This window comes from Mobula birostris, chromosome 17, assembly GCF_030028105.1.
Source record: "Mobula birostris isolate sMobBir1 chromosome 17, sMobBir1.hap1, whole genome shotgun sequence".
Taxonomy (NCBI): domain Eukaryota; kingdom Metazoa; phylum Chordata; class Chondrichthyes; order Myliobatiformes; family Myliobatidae; genus Mobula; species Mobula birostris.
The window spans coordinates 35185732-35212535 of NC_092386.1; the positions used below are offsets into that span (position 1 = coordinate 35185732).

At 38.9% G+C, this 26804-nt stretch overlaps 1 protein-coding gene across 6 annotated transcripts in view; it reads left to right on the forward strand.

Annotated features, from left to right (window-relative positions):
* Positions 1-15190, forward strand: part of mfsd3 (major facilitator superfamily domain containing 3) — a 77612-nt gene extending 62422 nt beyond the window's left edge. For 5 of the 6 annotated variants that reach the window (XM_072281511.1, XM_072281512.1, XM_072281509.1 and 2 more), the window contains one exon: positions 14093-15190. In XM_072281511.1, the coding sequence (XP_072137612.1) occupies positions 14093-14281 (189 nt within the window). In that variant the 3' untranslated portion in view covers positions 14282-15190. Of the gene's footprint in view, positions 1-2964; positions 3127-14092 lie in introns of all 6 variants that reach the window. The other variant, XR_011889529.1, reaches the window with a different exon arrangement.
* Positions 15191-26804: the final 11614 nt, after the last annotated feature.

Genomic DNA, 26804 nt, shown 5'->3' on the forward strand with positions numbered 1-26804 from the left:
CATTTTGTTTCTTTTTTTCAATTAAAATTAAACAAAGGCTGCAACATGCACAAGAAAAACGCAGACTGTTAATTTTGTTCTCTTTCTGTCATGACCCATGTACAACCTCTATTTAGTAAGGCCATAGAGATATGATCTCTAATTTTTAAAATCATTTGAGCAAATATTGCTAGAAGCTAATCAAAACGTATTCCTCATCTTATCTGATAGAACAGTACTCATGAGTCCAGGGAAATGAAGTTAAACGGTACATGTGCATACTACATAATTCAAACTCAGTTCACAGTGTCACAGCTGTGGGTAAAAATACAAAATCTAAACCCAAGCTTTTGTGAGATCTTGAAGCCTCCAAGTCAAAACATTAATGAATGTATTAGTAAGGAGATTTGAATTAGAAGAGTGCCCTTCACCAGAGAGGCTATAAGAAAGCTCTTCCAATTACTGCAAGATGACCTGCAGCTATCTGGATGCGCTGCTGACTCTCTTGCTGTGAAGCCAGTCAACTTATGCAGGGGATGGTCATGTCAAAGGGTCAGGAGCAAAGTCCAGTGCTACCTGAGTTCCAATTCAGCATGTATTTATTGGGTGATGATTGCATTTTACAGGACAGCCAAGACATTTGTGACATTTGCCATTATAGTCTGCCCCAGATTGGGCTACTATTTAAAATGATTGTAGATTTGTCCAAGCTGCAGCCTCCTATAAATAGTACCCATATTGCATTGAGAGTTCCTACACAAAAGATCCCTCGACTACTATAACAGAAAAAGCCTCAACTAATTGAATGCACAGATTGTATTTGACAACTTGCGAAGTTTGTCATAGGTCATTGTAAGATACACTGGAAACTGTCAAGATGCATTCAAATTTTAAGATTCAGATTTTCCCAAACTGCAATGTGAAGGAACTGATTTTAACAAAAGGTTAATTTCTTGTGCCTCTTAAAGTATTTCCTTAATCCTGTATGAAGTTCCAATCTCGAAGGTGGAAAAGCTGGGGAGACTGACCAGCTCATATGTAAGGAAATGGCTTGGTCTTCCCAGGTGCCTCAGCAGCATAGGGCTCGACGGCAAAGGAGTCCTAGAGCTAACCATTTCCAGTCTTTCAGGGGAGTACAAGTGCACCACAGTAAGAGTGGAGATGATGTTAACAGAGGCAAGGGATCCACTTGTAGCACAAGCTGCCCACATCCTGGATACTGGGAGGAAATGGACTCCATCAGAAGCAACCGAGCAAGCAAAGGCGGCACTCAAGCACAGGGACATCGTGGGCCGAGTGCAGCAAGGGAGGAGCAGTGTTGACCTTGGGGACAGTACACCAGTGTTGACCTTGGGGACAGTACACAAGGCTGCTCCTTCTCAGAGACGTGGGCTCGGGACGCAGGAGACACGTTGGCAGGTGGAGGTGGTAAGGTGCGCAAAGGCCGTCGCTCAGGCAAGGCAAGGGCAATGGATGAGATGGGAGTGAGTGGAGAAAAGAAAGATCTCCTGAAAAGAGCTGTGGGAGATGGGGACATTCAGAGTGAGCTTCATCATGGCTGCCTACGATGTCTTGCCGTCTCCCATGAATCTCAGCCAGTTGTATGGAGAGGACCCCACATGCTTCCTCTGCCTGACTTCAGCAACACTAAAACACATTCTGGTGGGCTGCAAGACCGGCCCTACTCAAGGCCGGTACACCTGGCGGCACAACCAGGTGCTACGGTATCTTGCAGCAGTGCTGGAAAATCGGCGGATGAGCGTCAACGCTCTCCCTCCCCCTTTATCCCGCTGGCCGTTAATAGCATTTGTCTGGGAAGGTGAGGGTCAAGCTAGACTTGATACATCAAGACCAGACACTGGGCAGCTAGGCGGGGCACGAGATTGGAAGATGGTGGCAGACTTAGGCCAGAAGCTCTGCTTCCCAACTGAAATTGCGGAAGCCAACCTCAGACCAGATCTTGTGCTATCGTCGGCCTCACTCCATCTTGTTCACATCATCGAGCTTACAGTGCCCTGGGAGAATGCAGTGGAGGAGGCCTACGAGCACAAGAAGCTGAGGTATGCTGAGCTTACAGCCGGTGCGCAACAACGTGGCTGGAAAGCAAGGGTCCGACCGGTCAAAGTAGGCTGCAGAGGATTTGTAGCCACATCAACATCAAGGCTACTCTGGGAGTTGGGAGTGTGCGGGAAGACACACCAACAAGCAGTCAAAGACCTCTCCAGAGTTGCTGAAAAGGGTAGTCAGTGGCTCTGAATGAAGAGAAAGGATTCCATCTGGGTCCCCAAGTGAGTGAAAGGCATCTAGGGGGTGAGCCTGGGGTGCCAGGATTCACTGCTGAACCCTCCAGAGGTGTCGTGGGCCTATCAGCGAAACACTGAGGAAAGAGGGTGCCCACTTGATAGTACAGAAGATGCCATTGCTCACCTGGCCACCCCACTGAGTCCAGGCAGCATGTCTCAGGAGTGCAAATAAGGGATATTAACATCTAGTCCTGCATAACATACTTGATTTCTAACTAAGGTTTGGGCCATTGCTTTATTATCACCTGATGGAGTTTGCTGTCAAAGTTTATGAACAATGCTCCTGTGCATTTGATTCTCATGATAAAGAGCCCATTAAGAGTCTTGGATTCAGGTTGCCCATTCCAGAACTCTTCGTTATGGAAGATTTCTCCTCTTCCTTAAACTTGCTGATCTCTCTCTCTCTCTCTTTCTCTATCCATCTATCTCTCTCTCCCTCCTTGCTCTCTCCCCCCTCTCCATCTCTCTCTCTCTCTCTCCCCCCCCCCCCCCACCTCCCTCTCCCTCTCTCCTTTAGTACACTCTATAAAACCAAACTTTTTTATGCAGGCTTAAGGTCAAACCTCCCTAACAAGTTAGTGAGAGTGAGACCTCAACAGAATTAGTTTGTTAATGATGCACATAAAATATTTGTTATTACTGAGGAAAGAAATACTTATACTCAGCACATCTGGTCTTATAGTGTCTTCAACTTCTTGGGCAATCCTTCATGTTCAAGGATGACTCGTTTCCACACTTGCTTTGAGTTTTCTGAGATGTTTGATGAGGCAAGTGCAAGAATTGCAATTCTTCAACTGGAAACCTTGCATTCAAAGAAAAACAATTTCTTAACAAAAGATACAAGGTACTGTATATAACCATGTCTGCTTTCAATATTGTAAGTGCACACTCAAATGTCACAAACATATAGGGAAGGAGATACTTAGGGGCACAGGGTACTGGGTTGGTAATGCACACAGAGCTTCTATGTATGCCTGATGTACGGACTTTCCCACTTTAAGCACTCATACACCAAGAATTCCCAGGAATCAGTAGGGATTTGTGTACGAAGTTTTCGAGCACAACCTGATTATTTTTCCCTTTGTTGTCTGGTAATCCTTTCCCGTGAGTTGCAAATTCTTGTTGAAAGCAATTACCTTTTACTGAAGATTCCTGTTGTGTGTGTGTGTGTGTGGGGGGGGGGGGTGCCACTGAGCAGTTTCTATTATCAGACAAGCCATCCTCGGATAGTGAAAAAAGAATTTTCTTCAGATATATGATCTATCTTTGATTATCATGGGGGAGAAGCACTAGGATGGTCATATTTCAGAGCATTGTGTAAGAAGACCATGAAACGTTTCTTCACGAAGAAGGAAAGTGGAGCTGAAGGGTGGAAGAGACGAAAGTTAGAGGTGGAGGAAGCCAAGAAGTTGAGCAAGTCTTCATGCCCTTCTTTGTAAAGCCCGGAACAAGTAGTTCGACACGTTCCATGGAGTCGCCTGCACCTGCTACAAGTTTGTTAGGATCTGAAGGTGGATCAAGTACAAATGCGTCACAAGCCGAGGAGGAAGTCAAGTCAGATAAATCTGAGTATGACGAGATTAAGAGTGAGGCTGCCACAGAGAATGTGGACATGACAGGAGGGGAAGACGATGGTGGTGGTGGTGATGTTGAGTTTATTGACGAGATTTTACCTGATGAGATTGACCCTAGTGAACTGGATGGTGTCAAAGAGCCTCGAACTGTCATACCAGAAGTGATTGAACAGTATGACATTGGACTTCTGAAGTTCGACAAGGATACTGGTAAAGCAATTCTGCGTGACGCATTGAGAACAGAAATAATAAAGCTGGGTTTGAAGTATTTCCAGAACAATGAGGGGCCTTTTCTACCAACAAATAACCGCTCAATGAACAAAACTTGGTTCAAGAGGAAATTGGGAAATGGTCGTGGTGAGGAAGTGACTCGCTCATGGCTGGTCTATTCCCCTTCTAAAAAGTCTGCATTTTGTATCTGTTGCCTTTTCTATTCCCGGTCAGACCATCAATCCTCATTGGAGCATGAAAGTGGATTCAACCAGTGGAAAGCACCTGAAAGGATTAGTGTTCATGAAAATGCCAAGAATCATCGGGAATGCTTCACACAGTGGAAAGAAATGGAAAGAAATTTAGCTGGAAACAGAGGAGTTATTAACGCAGTATTTCAGTCACAGATTGAGAAGGAAAAGCAGAAGTGGTGTGATATCTTTACGAAAACCCTTCACTGCATAAAATTCCTTGTGACTCAGAACCTGGCTTTGCGAGGACAGAGCGAGTCACTTCAGCTAGACGATGACTCCAATGTGGGAAATTTCCTTGGCTTACTGAAACTACTGGCCATCTCTGACCCGGTCATAAAAGAACACCTCATTCATTTGGAAAGTCATCCTGGATCCACGTCTTGTCTTTCACCGGGTGTCCAGAACGAATTCATCCACATGATGGCATCCACTGTTCGCCAGAGTTTACTGAGAAGTATTCGTAAAGCCAAGTACTATGGTCTCATGTTCGACTTGACTCCTGATCAGGCACACCGTGAGCAGATGTCAGAAGTAGAGGTATGTGGGAGTTGATTTTGAGAGGAAAACAGTCTGTGTTAGAGAGTCCTTCCTTGGTCTTATCCAGTTAAGCCAGAAGGATGCTGAGAGCAGTCTTGAAACAGCTAGAGAAGGACGAAATGGAGCTACAAGATTGTCGGTCACAGTGCTATGACAACGCTGCTGTGATGGCTGGACACAGAAGTGGTGTTCATCAAAGAATAAGTGAGAAAAACAACCTGGCAGTGTTTGTGAATTGCGAACAATCACTCACTCAACTTGGTGGGTGTACATGCAGCCAAGCAGGATACAATGACGGTCATGTTTTTTGGAACAATCGAAGGTCTCTACATGTTTTTCTCTTGTTCAACACAGCGCTGGGAAAAACTCAAAAACGCCGTGCCTGTGGTTGTTAAGTCGGAGTCCAAAACCAGGTGGAGTGCAAGGACAGAAGCAGTGAAGCTCGTCAACAAGTACCTTGAGGAGATACTTCAAGTTCTCCAGGACATGATAGACAATGAAAACGAGACCAGTGAAACAAGAAGTGACGCAAGGCAGCTGTAAAACTGCATGTTGAGTTACGATTTTCTGATTTTGCTAGGATTTTGGAACAAAGTACTCATTCGCATTGACCGTATTCAAAAGAAGCTGCAGGATCCTAGCATGAACTTCCACGATGCTGCCATGGATTTGAAAGCCCTCTGAGATCATTTTTATGATGAAAGAGAAATGTTGGTCAGTGAGTCACTCGAAGAAGGAGTTGGTCTCTGTCAGGAATGGAATATTGAAGTTGAAGGACGTCAGAGACCAAAGAAACGAATGGCTGATGAGAACTCGAGAGATGCTGGGTTAACAGCTAAACAGGAAATGGAAAGAATCATGAAGGGAACACTTGACCGTTTTCACAGAGAAATGGACAAAAGGTTATCTCGTTTGCATGACACCGACGCCAAGTTTTGGCTCTTTCTCGATGTCGAGGGACTGTGTTACGGCGCCAACAATAACGACCTAAAGAAGTGCGAAAATTTGGGCGAATTGTACAGCTCTGATGTTGATGGACAGCAGCTATATGAAGAAATTTTGGATTGCAGAATGTGGCTATCAAGGTGGGTCAACATGAAAATATCAAGACCTGAAGAGCTTCTTCAATTTATTGTTCAGTGTGGAGATGAGCGCGTCTTCCCCAATCTTCGCATTGCTATTCAGATAATGCTAACCATCGCAGTTTCCATCGCCACCTGTGAGAGATCATTCAGCAAGTTAAAACTAATACTTTTGTATTTGAGAGCCTCCATGGGTCAAGGCAGACTCTGTGATCTTGCTCTGCTGTGCAGAAAGAGAAGAAACTGAAAAAACTGACTTTGATCACATCATAGAACAATTTGCATCAGTGAAAGCGAGGAAGGTGCAGTTATAATTTTCATGTAGTGCCATAATTTGTTAATTACAAGATTAATGAGCTTGACTTGTATTTTTGAGCTGATATTATGGTAAAGTTATTTAAAAGATGGGCGTCAGATGTTTGGGCAGGGGCGTAATTTCAGTGCTTGCCGATTTCAGTGCTTGCGCTATTTTCCTACGCCCCGATCTTCATACTCTTTGTATGTAAAGGACATGGGCACTTACTCACAGCATTTCTTACAGTTAACTGAGGCCTTATAATGTAGCTTTAAGTAGGCAGTTATTAATTCAGGTATAAAAACAGAAAACACTGAAAGCAGGTAAGGCAGCATCTGTGTAAAGAGGAATAATTAAAATTTCAAGTCCAGGACCCTTCATCTAAATTGAGAAAGCAGGTGTTGCAGATCACTTTCCACTTTGTGATCACCTGATGCTCTTGGCAAGTATTGTACTACACTCGTATATATTTTTATTAAATACAAAACTATTCTTTGTTTACACATTTATGCCACTTTTAAAACTGCAATATTTTAAATATACACATTAGGATAAAATTGTCAGTAAGGAAAACTACCACATTTATATGATTGAATAAAACAACAGAGTACCAAACACTCTATTCAGAGGTCTAGCATGCAAGGAGCACAGGTGCATGTTCTTTACATACCTGAAGGATGAGCAAGAGGAGGCTGATGGAGAATTTCTGCTTTAAATCTACAACAGTTCCACAACAGGCTGCTTCTGTAAAAAAGTGCAGTTGCTATCAACAAGAATTAACCACTCATGGGACGAGAATGCAATGTAGAAAAATTAAACATTGTGCTCTGAACCTTTTTGAAATATAGTAACATCCCAATCCTTGGGATCCCTGACCCATGAGCTCTCAACATGGTGATGGAGCATTCAGGGTAGCGTTGAGAAGCTCTAGTCCACGTACTGGAATGTCTAATTTCATTCTAGTTCTAGTGACGGGTAAATAGATTTTGCCCATCTTCCTTGATTTTTCTGCCATCTTTGATGTCATTGCCTGTTTCATAGTTACAGGGAATATTGTTTGTGACATTTGAATGTGCACTCACATCATAGAAACATCATATCTTCCTGTTAAGAAATTGTTTTTCTTTGAACACAAGATTTCCACTGATATATGTTTGGCTAGATTTAATTTAAGATAAATATAGTGATCACTGGTCTAATATTACCAGCATGTTGCTTGAAATCAAAACTGATCCTTAAATACATCATAGTGGAAATAAGGGATATATAAGAAGCTAAAAGTGATTACGGTGACATTCGGTAACTATATATCATTTTCCAATCACTATCCAGTTGCTTTTGAGATTGTGATTATTAATAGATTAAAATGTTAGCAATTGGCAGGAATTTACAAGATATTGAAATGAAGAGATATTGTGATTTTGATGTGGATAAATGCTGGCTATGACACCACACAATGTGTGTTTGAATATGGAAGTATTATTAATCATCATCACATGTTCTAGTAGAAGACAAGAGCTGCTCAGTAGCAGGACAATTCCTGGAAGTAATCTGGTCAATAGATTAATGTGATATTATGTCGTAAGTAATCCAATCTCTCAGATTAGTTTACTGTTAAGATGACTCTTTCTCAATTTTCATTCTCTAACATGTGGGTTTAATTTTACTTAGCTGAGTTGCAACACAGAGCAACACACTTCATTTTGCCATGTATATTAATAATTGTGGCAATATTACTGCACATTAATGGAAAAGATTTTAGCTCACCAATTCTACATCAGTGGATAATTAGGATTTAACAATGCCTGTTTTCATCAAGACATTGTTATATACAGTAGATGATAATTTGCAAGAGTATTTCTGTAAACCAAATATATGGTAATGATACCCATTGATCACATAATTTTGTATAAACCTGTCATTGCAACAAGATTAATATTATATATGTAAGAAAAATGTGGTACTGTGCTTCAAACTATTTGGAACCAAATATAGCTAATATTGTTTCTTTGGCTTAGTGAATGATTGCTAAAGATTTATTGTACTCCTAATCTTTCAGCGCAAGGTATTGATCTACATAAACCAAAAGGTTTTTATTAGATAATCTTTTCTAAACTAGAAACTGATAATGACTTATTAGCATTTCATTCTGTTCAGTTGTGGTCACTGTTATTTATAACATTAGGTGATGATTTGTCAAACCGATATATTCATTTGAAAATCCACATTCCCTAATGTAACTAAAGTATTAATTAGATTTTAACTTATCCCTATATTGTATTAGAGTACAGTGATCGTAATAGCTGATTTTGGAGGAAAACAATGGGCATTTCACCTTTGCTTACATTAGATATGTTTATTTGTAAAGTCAATTGCTATTGCAGTAAATTGATTTCCATTAGTTTACTCGGTTTATAGACTCACTTTTTTGTTAATTTTGATTAATTCATTAAGGAAATAACTTTTTTAAAGCTGTCAAGGGATTTAAAAAATACTTATGATTAATAGCAAAAGAGTGTGTAAAAGTGTGGCCAGAGCTCCCTTTTTGTCCCTCAGTTTCAGCACTCTGCACATCCTTCTTCAACTCTCATGCAATATTTTACTACTATCCACATCTAATTACTTCTGAAATGACAAAATTGTCATCTAAGCTATAAAACTGATGAGAAATTTGATTTTGCAGTTGTATTCAATTATACTGATAGTCAATTACATTGACCTTATTAAAGGGAACACTTGAATTAAATATGGCCCAACCAATGAAAAATTGTTAAAACTGTTAAAATGTAATTTGGATTAAACTGAAGTCATCAGGGATAAAATTGGTTATTTGTTTAAAATTATGATTTGGCACTGACATTACCACTCTATTACAAGCAGGATTGATTATTACTGAAGAATGGAATGTCAGTTCCTTATAGGATGTGGACACTGTGTCAAGAGGAGTTATTGATTGCAAAAGCCAATGGACAGCTTTTAGCAAAGCTCTCCAATAAAATGAACAGTTTTATAGGTGGAGCTGCTGAAAAACTGAGGTTATTTATCTAGCATTTGGTAATACTTCTGTGAGAATGATTAAACATTAATATAGTTGTTAAGAACATTTCATACAGTGTGTACAACTTTGAGTATCACAAAATTAAACTGAAGAGCTATTCTAATTAGGGATTTTTCTTCTGTCCCTTTGTTGTTCTTAGCTCTACCTCTCTGTAAATGCAGGTCAATATTTGCTTTTAAATGATATAAAAGTTAACTTGAATTCATGTTTTATTTCAATATAAAAGTCTTGTTAATTCTAGTGGTTCATCTTTCAAAGGCTAAATCAATCATGTGTATTGAGAAAAAGAAGACATTAGTAATAATAACGTACAGCAGGTGTGGTCAGTCACTTATGCTTTACCAAAAAAAAGTTTAAATTTCATCTTGCACCTTGCTTCTGGCAAGTAGTCAATAGACAATTTCTTGCCAGCCATGAAATTTCTGCAGATGCCTAAGATAAAGTTGTCAGATTTTAACAAAAAAATCTGCAGTTGTATATCGTATTTCATGTTATCGGTTTGACCAAAGAAGTTTGCAGCCAATTAATAATTTTTAATGTGACACTATGTAAAATTAGCTCCTAATCTGGGTGCAGCAAAACCCAAAACTTGGTAATGTTATGGAGACAAATTGGCTGGACAAAGAATTTAAAACATAGATGAATTTGACAGATCATCTGATCCTTTTACACTGTAGCATTCAATAGTGCACTGAAGTATCACCATGGCTTATGGTCCAGAATTGGGGCCTGAAATCATGGTACAGCTCAAAAGGCTGTAAATGCAGCAACTGTACCACGTTATACCATGAGGTTGGGCGACGTACAAAATACTTCACAAGAATAAAGATGTTAATACTACTTCTCCAACAGATTGTCAAATGATCTGAAACAGTTTTAGAAACGTGCCTGTCTTGTTGCAGCATGAGCAAGTTTAGTCAGAAAATCATGATTGATCATCTGCTCTAGCAGACAAAGTGAAGGAGAATCCCAACGTTTCTGCAGATATACTAAGAGCAAAAGAATGGCAAGGGACAAAATTGATCCTCATGTAGATCAGAGTGGTCATTTATGCACGGAGCTGAAAGAGATGGAGTAGATCTTAAATAAATATTTTGCACCTGTTTACTTGGGAGACAAACACAGAGTCTATATAAGTGATGTAAAACAGCAGCGAGGTCATGGACTGCATACAGATAACAGAGGAGGAAGAGCTTACTGTCTTGAGGCAAATTAGGGTTAATAAATCCTGAGGGCCTCACAAGGTGTTCTCTCAACCTTGTGGGAGGCTAGTACAAAAATTGTAGGGGTCCTAGTAGAGGTATTTAAAATATTCTTAGCTACAGTGAGATGTTAGAGTATTGGAGGATTGTTGGTATTGTTCTGTTGTTTAAAAAAAGCTCCAGGAAACTAGAGACCCATGATCCTGACATCAGTAGAGGATAAATTATTGGAAAGTATTCTAAGGGACCGGATGTACAAGTATTTGGGTAAACAGGAACTGATTAGGGATCGTCAATATGGCTTTGTGCATGACACAATTAACCATGAGGTCTAATTCGGAGTATTGAGTGCAGCTCTGGTCACCTGTCTACAGGAGAGATATCAATAAGATTGAAGGAGTGCAGAGAAAATTTACACGGATGTTGCTGGGACTTGAGGACCTGAGTTACAGGGAAAGGTTGAACAGTTTAGGACTTCGTTCCCCAGAGTGTCAGACAATAATGGGGGATTTGATAGTGCTATACAAAATTATGATGGGTAAATGCAAGCAGGCATTTTCTACTGAGGTTGGGTTAAGAGTAAAAGGTAAAATGGTTAAAGGGAACGTGAGGAGGGAACTACTTCACTCAGTGTGGTGAGAGTGGAAATTTTTGGGCTATTGTCTTAAGAAAATATCAACCGTAAGACTTTATCAATGCTAATGTTTCAAGTAAACATTCATGGAAATTAAAAATACAAAATAGTCTTAAGTTAAATTTAGTGATAGTCTTGTGATTATGATTATGGCATTTTAAAAAATATTAAATTTTTTAGAAGTTAATTTTGGATATAATTTAGGAATGTGAAAGGAAACAGTTGTTGAAATAACCAGGAAATTAATTTCAGGAATTCTGTTCATTTACGTACTTAGCTTACTCTTCTTCAAATAGAATTCATCGCTGTTTTTAATGTGTTATTTGTCTGCAGACTTACTAAGATAACTATGTCCTTGAATTGTCCAATTTGATTGATGGTGCTACCACCATGAGTGTTGGTTGAGAGGCTGGCAGTAAATCGTTCTGAGGTATAAAAGAATGATTTTTAATTGAAGTTATAAAAAGTGAGGGCAGTACAGGCAAATAAATTATTATTAACTCTTTTTGGTGACTGTTAGATGGCGATAGTTCATGAAGTGGCTTTTTCCATTGAAACAAAATGTTCCTCATAATTAAGTTATTTGTTGTGTGTGACTGGTGGGCATATATGAGGGAATCATCAACAAACCAGACCTGTTCTTAGAAAACACTTGCATATGTACATTTTATAGGTAGAGTTATGGGATAATTATACAGAACAGAAATACTATTGTGTTATTTTTGTGTATTTAGTTACTCAGTAATACCCCAGTAGCTCCCTGCTGCGACCTGAAAACTCAAAATAAGTCTACAATTGTGCTCGAATCTTAGCTGTTATACAGAATATATTCTGTACTGGGCTACGCACATATGGAAGCATCAGTAAATGATTGTCAGAATCTTCGATAGAAGAAACAAAATACTTGTTACACCACACGGTTACTTAGTTCCACCTTGTTGTTCTTAACACTGTATGGGTTGTATGATTATGGCTGTTTAAGACATTTCAAATGACCTGTAGTATACATTGCTATCAGTCAAATTATTTTTGAAGTTCAATTGCTGCTGTTATGCAGGAGAAGCAAGTCTTTCGATCAATAATATAGATAGGTATTGAAAAATAAGTCTAGCCAAGATACCTGAACAAATGTTATAGGAGATCCGAGACTAACTTTCAGTCAATGGCAATTATATTACGAGACATTACCACTAGATGGAGATAAGTATATACAATTTGTATTTAATTCATTAGTGAACAAATTGTTCATATTGATCACTGTTCTGTTCAGAAAGCATAGCTTCCTATAAATTAAGGATTTGCTTACCTCTGCTCTAGTTGTATTTTTAAACTATTACAATAAATCATTTAAATTCTAGATACATAAACACCAGCATAAACCTATGATTTCTTAAAATAACTGTCAACTAAGTCTGGTTTTAGATAGCCAATCACTGAAAGGTGCTATTCACTTAAAGTGTTAGATTGATCCCAATGTTATATGGAATCTAGTGATCACACGATTGATTTCCTGGTTTATGTTCTATGCTCTTCATCATCACTGTGCTTGCTAAATTTTGAAAACATCGCCCATTGATAAATATAGAGACTTACAATATACAAAGTGATGTTGGCACAAAGAGCCCACGTTTCTGCCTGGGCAGCAGGTTCTTCTCCAGCACAACTGCTTGACGTGGACCTGAGATTCAGAGGATCCTATCTTTCCTACTACAGATGAGAACATACCATACATATTCCTTCCTGGTAGGAGACATCTACAAGAATTCTTAAGCTCCCCAGAAAAAAATCCATCCTGCATGCCCTTCTAAAAGCTTTGAGATGTCACAGTAATGGACGTTTTGGCAAGTTTCTCGCAACTTCTGTTCAAAATCAGCTGAGGCCTAGGGGACTGATCATCTAGCAAAACACACTCTAAATAAGAGCTGGATTATCCACACTTAATTATTGCTTAGTGGGATTCTTTTGTAGGGTACTTTTTCAATAAAAATTTAAATTGACATATCTTTATTTATTCACTTATTTATTTATGGTGAATATTGAAAACCTCATTAAGGCCACTATTTATAGTTCATTCCTAACTGCCTTGCAGCGTATGTGAAGCGCTACAGAAAAAGTAAAAAGCTACATCCACTAGAATTTTAGTTCAGTAAATGGCACAGATTAAGGTGGCTGATTCGATTTTAAAATTCTGTCTCATACATTTGCATCACTTATGTACTAATATTTTATAATTCCCAGTGTTCAATATTGCAAATAATGAGGAATCCACTAGATGAATCCATTAGTTTCTCATTGCCACTGTTTTGCAATTATCCTAGTGACATTTGAGGGTATGTTCTCATTCTTTTCCAGTTTTTTTTCTCAAAATCGCATACATGCTAGAACCCAGTTAGGATCCATCCGGGGGGTGGGGGGCGTGCCTGTGTTGCAGATCTCCATTACAGTTAGGGAATTGATGTAACTTGGGCAAAAACTAGGGACATCTTTCATGGAGAACAAAGATAGTCAAAGCTCTCTGCTATTCGATCATTGCACATTTGCTATTGTACTTCCATCACTGCACTTTTGCTGTTGTAGTTTTGTCACTGCAGTGGAACTAAAAAGAACATGATGGCACAGATTAGAAAATGTTCTTAAGTATAAACGTTTTAAACAATGTTCGATTTTCCACACTGATCACTGAGAGCTGGGGACATGGACAAATTTGAGGTGATTTAGTTTAGTTTGGTATCAAGTTGGAGTTAATCAACAAGAGGTAGTTAAAGAAAAACATATGGGCAAAAAAATTGTTAACCTGAATAGGTGACAAACCAAGATGGTTGTCAGTTGAAAGATTTTTAATATATTAGATAGTTTCTCTCAGAGTGTAAAATTATTGTTAATGCTTGTTGATACGGTACAGATTATTTTTGTGGCAGATGAAGAATTATTAATATTTATGACTAATTTTGTTCTCTTTTGCAGGCAACCCATTACACATTCCTGGCAAGTTTTGAAGTCTTGGGAAAACTCACTTTCAGTGCCGTAGCTGGTATACTTGTGGACAGGATTGGTTTTCCTTCTAGTTTTTGTATCTTTCTGTTGCTGTCATTTTTAGCCTTACTGCATGTGCTTAATCCAACTGAAATATTATCCAAGCAAAGTGAACAATAATGTATGTGTGGTTTACAATACCACAGAAATTCGAGATCTCTACGAATTGTCCCCCAGAGCAAGTTTAACATGGTCTTAAGGAAAACATATCACTTAGAAACTCAGTGGGGATATTTCTAACCACCTGGCAGCAGTGAGGACAAACTGGGTGGCAGATAAAATAGCAGTGCAAAATCCCCCAATTTTTCTATAATCTAAACCAGATCTCTATTATTTAGAGAACTGGCCTACCACCTGGTTTTTACACTGGCCTCAATCATTTATGCAAAGCAGGTTCTTGGTGACACTAAACCAAGTCTGGAGCTTCTCTTAACCAAATTGGTTTAGCTTCCTTTTTACCAACTCAGCTCAGCTGGTGATATCCGGCAAATCTAATGCTTTTTCTGTTCTCATCCCAATCCTGCTCTTCCAAAATCCACCAGTAAATATCTCCCACCAGCAGCACCCTCAGTGTCAAATTGTAGTCTCACAGTTCAGAAATAAATTTGAAAAATTACTAAGCAATCTTAACTTTCATGAAACATACATTTCAAATTGAGCCATGTGTAAAATTGTTATTATATACTAGGTGATGCTGCACAGCATAGGTGGAAAGCATTTCATTTTCCTGGCTAAAAAGCAAAATGTTCCAAATTTATTTTATGGATTGGTTGACCATTTTCTGGGCTCTGGAGTGGTGAGTGTGCTCAGCAGTACTCTGTGGGTTAAAGTGCCTCACTCTGATTAAATCAAGAAACAAATCTGGTTGTAAAACCTTCCTAGAATTGAACATCTGCTAGAGCTCATTACCGTTAAGTGTAAAGTGTCCAGTAACATATGAGTAACACCAAGAAACTGCTGTCCAGGAATCAGACCGATTGAGGAAATATGAACATATGCAGGAAGGTGTAATAAAACATTTTACATAAATGTGACTGGAAGTTGATAACTTCATACTTGACCTCTGTATCATCTATCTAAACTTGAATTTTGATTACAAATGAAGATAGATATTTTGTATATTTTTTTAAATGTCAGTTTAAACGTAATGACATCACATGCCTTTTTCATTTTAACCTGTTCTTTCACTAAATGGTGTTATTTACATACAGCTGAAACTAGCCAAATAATTGCTGCTACACACCATTCTGATTCGTCTGTTAACTGGTTTCATGCCATATGAGGGCGTACAGATTGTGATTACAAAAATATCGCACGTGTATGTGATACACTAAAATTTGATCACACTAATTATACATTTGCATTTATTTATGCGATGATTCATTTTCAAAGCTTCATTTCACATAAGGTATGCTGATAACTAAGTTATCACTCTGCTTTTGTATTTCCCTGTTGAGTTTTGCAATTTTCTTCTAAACATGATGTTATCAATGTATACGTGGTTAAAACATTCTTTCTCATCCTGGAGACAAATTATGTATCCATTAATTCCCCAAATGTCCTTGGTTTCATCTCTGGATACCAATGTTCTCTAATCTATACAAAATGAAACTTCCTTGGAATCAACTCAAGATTATTTCTCAATAATTCTGCAGTGGTAACATATCTGATTGCTAATGACTTAATATTGTTACATGCCAAATGTGTAGAGTTAGCTATCAGCTGCCCAAGCCACCATGAAACCTGAATAAAATTAAAGAACCAGTACTACATAAAGCTGAAGCTCTTTTGAAGGCATTAAAATTAATAGCAGAAAGTGATTTCATACAGAAATGTAATCGCTAAGGTTCTGATGACATTATTTATTTATTTGTTTGTTGAGCTGTAGCGTAGAGAAGGCCCTTTTGGTCCTTCAAGTGGCGCCGCCCAGCAAGCCCCCATTTAACCCTAGCCTGATCATGGGACAATTTACAATGATCAGTTAACCTACCAAGCAGTACAGTTTTGGACCATGGGAGGAAACTCATACGGTCATGGGGAGAACATGCAAACTCTTTACAGGCAGTGATGGGAATTGAACCCCGGTCACCTGTATTGTAACGTGTGCTAACCACTACGCTATCATGCCGCTCTAAACCAACTATCAACTAGAGTACTGCATTTAAAGGTACAACATAATATCCATAACAATTCGAACATTAATACACAATAACATTGTTAAATATCCATACTGTAAGATTGATCAAATTATGCTTCCCCATTTAATGGAGCGGGATATCTTATTTGAACTGATCTATTCCAAAACAAACTTTATTCTTCCACCTACAGTCCTGAGTTTCTTCTCCTGAGTTTGGAAACCTATGTATGCACTAAATCCTCCAGTCTAGCATTGGAAGTATCCCATAAATTGTAGCTTGCATAGTCTTCTCTCTAGATTCTACCTATTTCAATTTTTGAATGTGGCTTGATGGCTTTTAACCTTCCTCTAGCTACTTAATTTCAGAATATTTTGGAACATGTTGATTTGTTATATTGTAGATTCTCCTGGGTTTGAACATAAAATTTCATATACTCCATACATTCAAACAAGCATTTGGGAGGCCAACAGGATGGATGCCAGCTGCTGTGGGGCTGTAAGCCTCTTCTGCTCGGCATGAGCAGGGCAGTCCTAAACGTCTTCTCTCTCCATCACAAGTACAATAAACAAGGGCTCAGTCCAGTCGAGCAGAGCAGGTTCACTGAGCAGACTCACTAGCTTACTAACTGAGTCAGTGAGGTCAACTGATGACCACTCTTCCCATGTCTCATTGCTATCTCCTCCCCATACACTGTTACTTTTCATTTCTGACTTATAAGTAGTATGGGTCATGGGCTGTTCTCAGAAACGGAAATCAATGGTAATCTGGGGTCTTCCTGTATTGTGTGGATAATTGAATGGGGGATTGGGAAAGCATTCTGAATATCCCGAACGTTCATATTTAGCACTCCCAGCTGGAAGAGTTTGAGAAAGCCGTGTAACAAGTCAAGTCAAATTCAAAATAAAATTGTTGTCAAATTACTAACGCTCAGTGGCCACTTTATTAGGTACCTCCTGTAACCACAAAAGTGGCTACTGAGTTGATGTTCATGGTCTTTTGTTATAACCCATCCACTTCAAGGTTTGACATGTGCATCCTGAAATGCTCTTCTGCACATCACTGTTGTAACCCTTCCTGTCAGCTTGAACCAGTCTGGCCATTCCCCTCTGACCTTTCTCATTAATAAAGCTTTCACCCACAGAACTGTCATTCACTGGATTTTTTTTTTTTTTTGTTTTTCACATATTCTCTGTGAACTCCAGTTGTGCGTGAGAATTCCAAGAGATCAGCAGTTTCTGAGATAATCAAATCACCCTGTCTGGCACCAACAGTCATTCCACAGTCAAAGTCACTTAGATTACGTTTCTTCCCCATTCTGATGTTTGGTTTGAACAACTCAATCATGTCTGCATTCAAGTCATGGCCACATGATTAGCTGATTAGATATTTGCATTAACGAGCAGGTGTACTTAATAAAAAGGCGACTGAGTGTATATTGCAGATGTTTACAGGAAAATAAAATACAATAGAATTTATGAAAATGAAACATAAAGAAAGACCACCAATGTGCAAAAGGCGGCAAATTGTGCAAATAAATAAAAAATAAGTAACACTGTGAACATGAGTTGTGGAATCCTTGAAAGTGAGTCTGCAGGTTGTGGAATCAGTTCAGAGTTGAGATGAGTGATGTTATCTCTGGTTCAGGTGCCTGATGGTTGTAGTCACTGTTCCTGCACCTGTTGGTTTGGGACCTAAGTTGTGTGCTCAACTTAATCTCCAGGAGCTGGCAAGTGCACTGTACTCCCCTCCTCCAGTCTAATCTTGGACACACACAAACTGGCATTTTGAGCTGATGCATGATGGCATCTGATTGACTGATAGTTCATCTTCCTAGGACACAGAAATATCTCCACATTTTCAGCAGGTGAAAAAAGGTGGATAATGATCTTTTAATATGAAGCAAAAATCTGAAAAGTAGCTGATTGAATAATGTTTCTTTTTAGAAAAGAGGAAAGGAGGACATTTAGATATGGCAAACATTGCCAATCACCTTTGTTATTACATAATTTACTGGCATAATTTACATATTACTATTTAACTATTTATAGTTCTATTACTATTTATTATTTATGGTGCAACTGTAACGAAAACCAATTTCCCCCAGGATCAATAAAGTATGACTATGACTCTCCCTTCCCATGATGAGCAGCGTATTTCCTAGAGGATGGAGGTTTGACAGCTATCTTCATCTTCCTCTGGGTGTAGCCTCCTAGCAAAAGGTCACTTTCAGCAACCTTCACCTTCAGAAAAGACTTGCAATGGTGACAATCTTCCAAAGTGTTTGCAGTCTGTACCTGGAATGGTCAAATAGTGTACAGTATGCAAAATATGTGGGGAAGTCATTCAGAACACCATTCTGCAATACTGGTGGTTTGCAGAAAAAGAGAAGGTGGAATGAGGTGTGGTGCAATATTTGAAAATGAGGGCAGGGAATTTGAAGAGAGAATCACTGAGAGTAACAAAGTGAGAAATATGAACAGAGCTGTACTCATCACTTACAACTCTGATCAGACCTTCAAACTGTCTTGGACAACACGGCCTTGATCTGTTATTCATGCCAATGTTCTGTTGCACGGAGTGACTGAGGAGAACCCAAGTGCAGGACATCAGCATGTCGACTGAGTTGGGGATGCTGGCATAGACATGAACGTAGAACAGCAAACCGGAGGAATCTTGACAAGGAGATGGGATCTACAGGGACAATCTTGAAACCAGAGCAGAACTTAGAACTAACGGTTCTAAGCGGACAAGGGAATGAGGTATCATAGGAGAATAAACCAACAAACTGGCAACCTGTGATAGAGAAGCCATCACACAGTCTCTGATGAAAACCAGGTGTACTGTAATTAGGTAAACTAGCAGCAATTGGAAATCTAATGACTGAAATAAGGGCATAATCAGGGAGAAAGGAGCGTTAAAGGGGAACAGCCAAACTGAACCATGACATGTTCTTTCTGGCTGATAGGTGTGTTGTTGTGAAGCATTTCTGTTTACTAAAGCTCTCCAGTTGATACTGCACATATTCCCTCTCTACTTCCCTTGCTTTTCCACACCTTATATTCTACTCATCACATAATTAGATAGGCATGTACTCCAACATCTCCACAAACTTGAACTATTGCACTTTCTTCATTGGCCCAGTCATGGGCTGCACCAATATATAGCACAGAAGGGAAAGTGAGTGCCCTACATCAACTCCATTCTGCCATCTTCTATCTGGAAGGTTTCTTTACTTGTCACAGTTGGAGTTCACCTTGTGTCACAACAGGTGCCAGCTGCTTTACAGTAATGGTAATCAGGCCTTAATCATTTTAAAGTATTGCTTGAAATCACACAGAAAGCTACAGTACATACCTTGTACACCTTTCTTGGATGCAATAGTTTAGCCTGAAGGATGCTAAACTTGAAATGTACTTTGTCTTTTGCCATCATATAGATTTAATAAGAAGAACTTTGAGCCATCAATGTCCAATTCATAACTTGGAATTATCATTATCACATCAGTGTTTCCAGTAACAGCCTGCCTACACTGCTGGATTTATGTTACATTCATGCATAAAGTGCAATGTAATTAAGAAATAAAGTTCTGATCTGTCAGTATATTTAACTCTGGCAGTTATTGGTTGAACACCTGTCTAAGATAGTCTTGCACCACTTTGTTTGTTGGCAACCAGTTAATTAAGTAGCAAGCTTTAAACATTAGGAATGATAAGTAAGACATAGCATCTCAAGTGAGTTACAGCTGATTGATATCTTTTTTTCCTCTACCCATCTTGCTTTCATGTCTTTGAATATCCATGCCAAATACAAATCTATCATTCTTATTTTGAAATTTTCATTTGATCCAGCCTCCATAATTATTTTTTTTTTATTTGGCTCAGTGTGTAATGCTTCCACCATGTTTCCTGAAAATCTATCTCTAATGACCAAGTTATCATCTCATTCTTGACTAAGCCTCTCGGCTACTATTCCTCCTCCCTGTTTCCCCATCACAATCAGATGAAAAAGTTTCTATCTCCTCTTTTAATTACTTACACTTAGCAATACAATTATACCGTTTCCATGCTTAAAAGAATACAGGCCAGATCTCTAAGTGAACACTGTTGTACACTAAATCACTAGATTACACTGTTGGCCTTATTCTGGTGAGTTTGTACTACACCTGTTCCAAAACCAATGTAGCCATTCTTTGGTTTTGTGGCCAGAAATTAACACTACTCTACCCCATGATAACTGTTTATAACTGTCACATTTATATATTTACGATGACTGATCCAATTAAAACAACACTTTTTGGTATATTTTTTACTGAGAATATTTTCTAAATCTTACCTATCTTCCAAAGTACCAATCTTCTCACTATTTGGAATATATTTTGATCTAACCTTTGAATTAAAGTGGATAATCTCACATCAGACTCCCATTGCCATGGTTTTAGCCACTCAGTTAATCAGGCAATGCCCATTTCAATGACCTCATTTTATATACATGGTTCACAGAATCAAGTAAATTAATTACATCATCAAATATGGGTGTACAATTCTCCATTCCTTCATCTACTTCATAACTGTACTGAAAAGCTGTCCCAAGGAAATTCTCATTGTGGAGGAAACACAACTGATCATATCCTGCAAATAGGAGGGCAGATCAATTACCCTCCTGTTCCCTGCATTCCCAGCTAACACCTTACTAACTCATCAGTAGCTTGAAGCTTTTTACAAATTTAAAGGAATCTCTCAAGCTCAAAGTAATTCTCGCTATTTTGACTTAAAACGTTGGACATAAACTGCTTCAGTGGAAAAAAAACAGTTCTAATGTACCACAGTTATAGAAAATACTATCACATACATAGAAGAGTTAGAGAAGAGAAATCAGTAACACTAATTAGTGTCAGCATTTACCTTCCACAATAAGATTCATTATAGCTAACATGATAACAGAAATAACATTAGAAATATTGTTGGGTGTAGAAGTCTATAAATCTAACAGAATTGATATCCAATAACCCGAGGTTTTGTGCAGATGATGATTACACGTTCAGATATCCGAGGATTCAAACTTCAAAGTAAATTTATTATTTAAGTACATATATGTCAGCATATACAACCCTGAGATTCATCTTCCTTGTAGGCATACTCAATAAATCCATAGAATAATAATCATAATAGAATCATGTTCTTGAGTGTTCCATCAGTGTGCAAAAGACAACAAACTGTCCAAATACAAAAATAATAATAAATAAATATGAAATAAGTATTAAGAGCATGAGATGAAGAGTCCTTGAAATTGAGTCCATCGGTTGTGGGAACATTTCAATGATGGGGCATGTGAAGTTGAGTGAAGTCATCCCCTTTGGTTCAAAAGCCTAATAGTTGAGGGGTAATAACTGTTTCTGAACCTGGTGGTGCGAGTCCTGAGGCTCTTGTACCTCCCTCCTGATGGCAGCAGTGAGAAGGGAGCATGTCCTGGATGGTGGGGTCCCTGATGATGGATGCTGCTTTCCTGCGGCAGCATTTCATGTAGATGTACTCAATGGTGGGGAGGGCTTTACCTCTGATGGACTGGGTCATATTCACGACTTCTTGTAGGATTTTCCGTTCAAGGACGTTGATGTTTCCATACCAGGTTGTGATGCAGCCAGACAGTATATTCTCCGCTGCACATGTATAGGAGTTTGTCAAAGTTTTAGATGTCATGCCAAATCCTCACAAACTCCTATGGAAGTAAAGGTGCAACTGTGCTTTCTTCGTAATTGCCTTACATGCTGGGCCAAGGACAGGTCCTCCAAAATAATAACACTGAAGAATTTAAAGTTGCTTACCCTCTCCACCTTTGATCCTGTAATGAGGTGGCTCATTGACCTCTGGTTTCCTTCTCCTGACATTGAGTAAGAGGTTGTTCTTATGGCACCAGAGGATTTGTGTACAGCAGGCCTCTTTCTGGAACCTGATTCGACCCAATTGAGATTATATCTGGAACATTCGGTGCATGTGTGGTCCATCTCCCTAAGGAAAAGGAGTGTGACGAAGATTCACCAGACTTGTGAGGTAGGGGAATTGCTCTATGAGATGAGATAAAGTGGACTGGGCCTATACTAAGATGATTGTGCTTCCACAGTTCCCTGCCTGGTAATATCACAGCACCAGAACAGCCTAATTTTACCTTACACCCAAAATCCTGTACATACAGTCACTCTACACATCCATACCATACCCAGGAGATCAGAGAGCCCTCAGTAAGTTTCCTCTTCACCAACCTCCTCATTCACCTAGCTGACTTAATTGCATTCACCTTCACCAGATCAATGGTGCAGCAAGGAGAATCATATACCCGTCATTCTGTGGGATATATTGAACAGTTTTTGGTTTCTGTCCCGATCAGGCTGCCTCCCTTGACTTCTTTCTGACTATTTTGGTACTGCTTACTACCATAGTTGACAGGATCCTTATCTACACAACTTCCATTTCCTGCATTTCCACTCTTATTCCATCTACCTTGGACAAAGCAAGGATAAATTTCCCTAGGTCCTTACTTTCTACCCCATCAGCCCTTGTATTCAATGCTGATGGGTATCTGCAAATTCACTACTTTCAAAAAGGTTTCATCATCAGACTCATGTTTTCTTTCACCATTACAAAAGCAGCATACTCTAAGCAAATACCGTCAACTCAAGCACCTTCATCAATGATTTCTCTTCTTATGGCAACATCTGTTCTTCCCATCGTCCAGGAATCCAAACAGTTTTTTAAAGTGACAATTCACTTGCACATCACTGAATCTAAATTCAGTGTTCATAATGTAGTCTCTTCTACGCTGAAGAAACCAAACACAAATTGAGTCACCACTTTTCAAAGAAACTGCATGAGCAATCCTTAGCTTCCTGTTGCCTGCTACTTTAATTCAGATCTGCTGTGACCATCTGTTGTGGCCTCCTGCATCAATAAAATGAGGCAAACATAAACACACATGTTGAATTGGTCAATCACCTTAATTTCATATATCAAATAACTGGAGAAATACAGTATATGCTAAACTGACAAGCAATGAGGCATCCTATCTTCCATCTGGGCATGTTGCAGCCATCCAGAATTAATGTTGAATTCTACAATTTAAGGTTCCTTCCTTTTTCCATTTGTAATATTGGCTCAATGTTACTCGCTTCATAGCCTGATATGACCTGCTGAACTTTTCCTGTTGCTTGGAACTTTGCAGTTTTACAGTTCTTTTGTGTTCTCATTCTTGAACTGTTCTGTATTTCATAACTTTAATCTTCCCTCATGTATGTTTTCTCTTTCTTATAGCCCTCATTAATGTATTAATTACATGGCTTCATCAACAATTTATTTTCACACTGACATGAACCTGTCAAAGATATTCCCTTTGACCTATCCATCATTTCTCCTCCTTGTCTGCTACTTTAAACTAACTTGTTTTCCTTCTTTCCCAGTTCTGACGAAGTGTCTGACCTGAAATATCATGTTTATTATTTTCCATAAGTGTTTCTGACCAGCTGAGTGCACTGGAACAAAAGCTGAGGGAGGAAGCCAGAGTAAGACCGAAACAAAGATTGTACCAACGTTTTCTGGTTTTATTTCTGATTTGCAGCATCTACAGGTTCATCCTCACCAAGATTTAAGGGCACTGAGGTAATGTTCTTTCAATGTACTTGGATTCAGGCATACTTTTTAAGCAAACAACCAGGGTTTGACTTTGATGTCTTACTTCACCACAAAACTCACCATCTCGTAGGGAATTGAAAATGTCCTTCTCAAAGAGACACGTCTTCTTAAACTGCACTTTTAAAAATAAAGATCTATGAAGTTTAAGAGAATGCATATGTTTTAACCAATTAACATGATTCTATACATGGCAATCTTTGTGGGACAACTAGTTATACAGACAACTATATCTGCAGGGCTTCGGCACTAAAAAAATTATAACATAAATAGCAAACCTTGTTCTTGTTTCTTTATTTTTATCTATTGAATACCTGACTAAAATTGAAATCTGTAAGTGATTCATAGCTAAAAGTCTCTGCAACAGGAAAGAAAAATCTATTAGTCCTGAATATGTGAATCTAATTTATGAATCATTTAACATAACATATTGTATTAGACTTCCCTATATGATCTGCAGAGAATTGTGCAAGCTTAATTAAATTACATAATGTAAATCAGTTGTTAATATTTCAGGAGAAATCTTGTATGGGACGTAATAAGGGATGTTTTTATAAATTCATATTTGGTTTAAAACAATTTTGATACAAAACTTCCATAAATAATAAATTTATCATACCATTTGAAGCTTTGCTTTGGTCTTCTGTGCACAAAATACCAAATAGCAAACTATAGCAGAGTACAAAATCAAAATCCTATAGAGCTAAAAATGAAATGCAAAACAGAAAAGTGGATGCAAAATTTCCCCTTTTACCTCTTCTGCTCACATCCCGAAATATTAACCGGAATGATAGAGCGGAGGAAGTGGAAAACAGAAATAAATCTACGATAGTGAGCAGTAAAGATGTCAGGAAAGACAGGCAGGTGATGGGGTAAATTTGTAGCCATTGGGATGAGTTGCAGTGCAATAAAGTTGCAGTGAAATCAAAGCGAAAAGTACCAAATACTGGTCTTAAGGTGTTGTACTTAAATGCACGCAGCTTAAGGAATAAGGTGGATGATCTTGTCGTACAGCTACAGATTGGCAGGTATGATATTGTGGCCATCACTGAGACCTGGCTAAAGGATGCGTGTCTCTGGGAGCTGAACGTCCAAGGATACATGGTGTATTGGAAGGATAGGAAGGTAGGCAGAGGGGGAGGCGTGGCTCTATTGATAAGAAATGATATTAAATTATTAGAAAGAGGTGATATAGGATCGGAAGGTGCAGAATCTTTATGGGTTGAGCTAAGAAATTGCAGGGGTAAAAGGACCCTGATGGCAGTTACTTATAGGCCTCCAAACTGCTGCAGCGATGTGGACTACAAATTACAACAGGAAATAGAAAAGGCTTGTCAGAAGGGCAGTGTTATGATAATTGTGGGGGATTTTAACATGCAAGTGGATTGGGAAAATCAGGTCGGCACTGGATCTCAAGAGAGAGAATTTGTAGAATGTCTGCAAGATGGCTTTTTAGAACAGCTTGTTGTTGAGCCCACTAGGGGATCAGCTGTACTGGATTGGGTATTGTGTAATGAACCGGAGGTGATTAGAGAGATTGAGGTGAAGGAACCCTTAGGAGGCAGTGATCACAACGTGATTGAGTTCACTGTGAAATTAAAAAAAGAGAAGCCAAAATCTGATGTGTCGGTATTTCAGTGGAGTAAAGGAAATTATAGTGGCATGAGAGAGGAATTGGCCAAAGTTGACTGGAAAGGGACACTGGCGGGAAAGACGGCAGAGCAGCAGTGGCTGGAGTTTATGCGAGGTGAGGAAGGTGCAAGACAGGTATATTCCAAAAAGGAAGAAATTTTCGAATGGAAAAAGGATGCAACCATCGTTGACAAGAGAAGTCAAAGCCAAAGTTAAAGCAAAGAAGAGGGCATACAAGGAAGCAAACATTAGGGGGAAGACAGAGGATTGGGAAGTTTTTAAAAGCTTATGAAAGGAAACTAAGAAGGTCATTAAGAGGGAAAAGATTAACTATGAAAGGAAGCTAGCAAATAATATCAAAGAGGATACTAAAAGCTTTTTCAAGTATATAAAGAGTAAAAGACAGGTGAGAGTAGATATAGGATCAATAGAAAATGATACTGGAGAAATTGCAATGGGAGATGAGGAGATGGCAGAGGAACTGAACAAGTATTTTGCATCAGTCTTCACTGAGGAAGACAGCAGGATACCGGACACTCAAGGGTGTCAGGGAAGAGAAGTGTGTGCAGTCACAACTACGACAGAGAAAGTACTCAGGAAGCTGAATAGTCTAAAGGTAGGTAAATCTCCTGGACCAGATGGAATGCACCCTCGTGTTCTGAAGGAAGTAGCTGTGGAGATTGCAGAGGTATTAGCGATGATCTTTCAAAAGTTGATAGATTCTGGCATGGTTCCGGAGGACTGGAAGATTGCAAATGTCACTCCGCTATTTAAGAAGGGGGCAAGGAAGCAAAAAGGAAATTATAGACCCGTTAGCTTGACATCCGTGGTTGGGAAGTTGTTGGAGTCGATTGTCAAGGATGAGGTTACAGAGTACCTGGAGGCATATGACAAGATAGGCAGAACCCAGCATGGGTTCCTTAAAGGAAAATCCTGCCTGACAAACCTATTACAATTTTTTGAGGAAATTACAAGTAGGCTAGACAAAAGAGATGCAGTGGATGTTGTATATTTGGATTTTCAGAAGGCCTTTGACAAGGTGCCACACATGAGGCTACTTAACAAGATAAGAACCCATGGAATTACGGGAAGTTACATACATGGATAGAATGTTGGCTGATTGGCAGGAAACAGAGAGTGGGAATAAAGAGATCCTATTCTGGTTGCCTGCCGGTTACCAGTGGTATTCCACAGGAG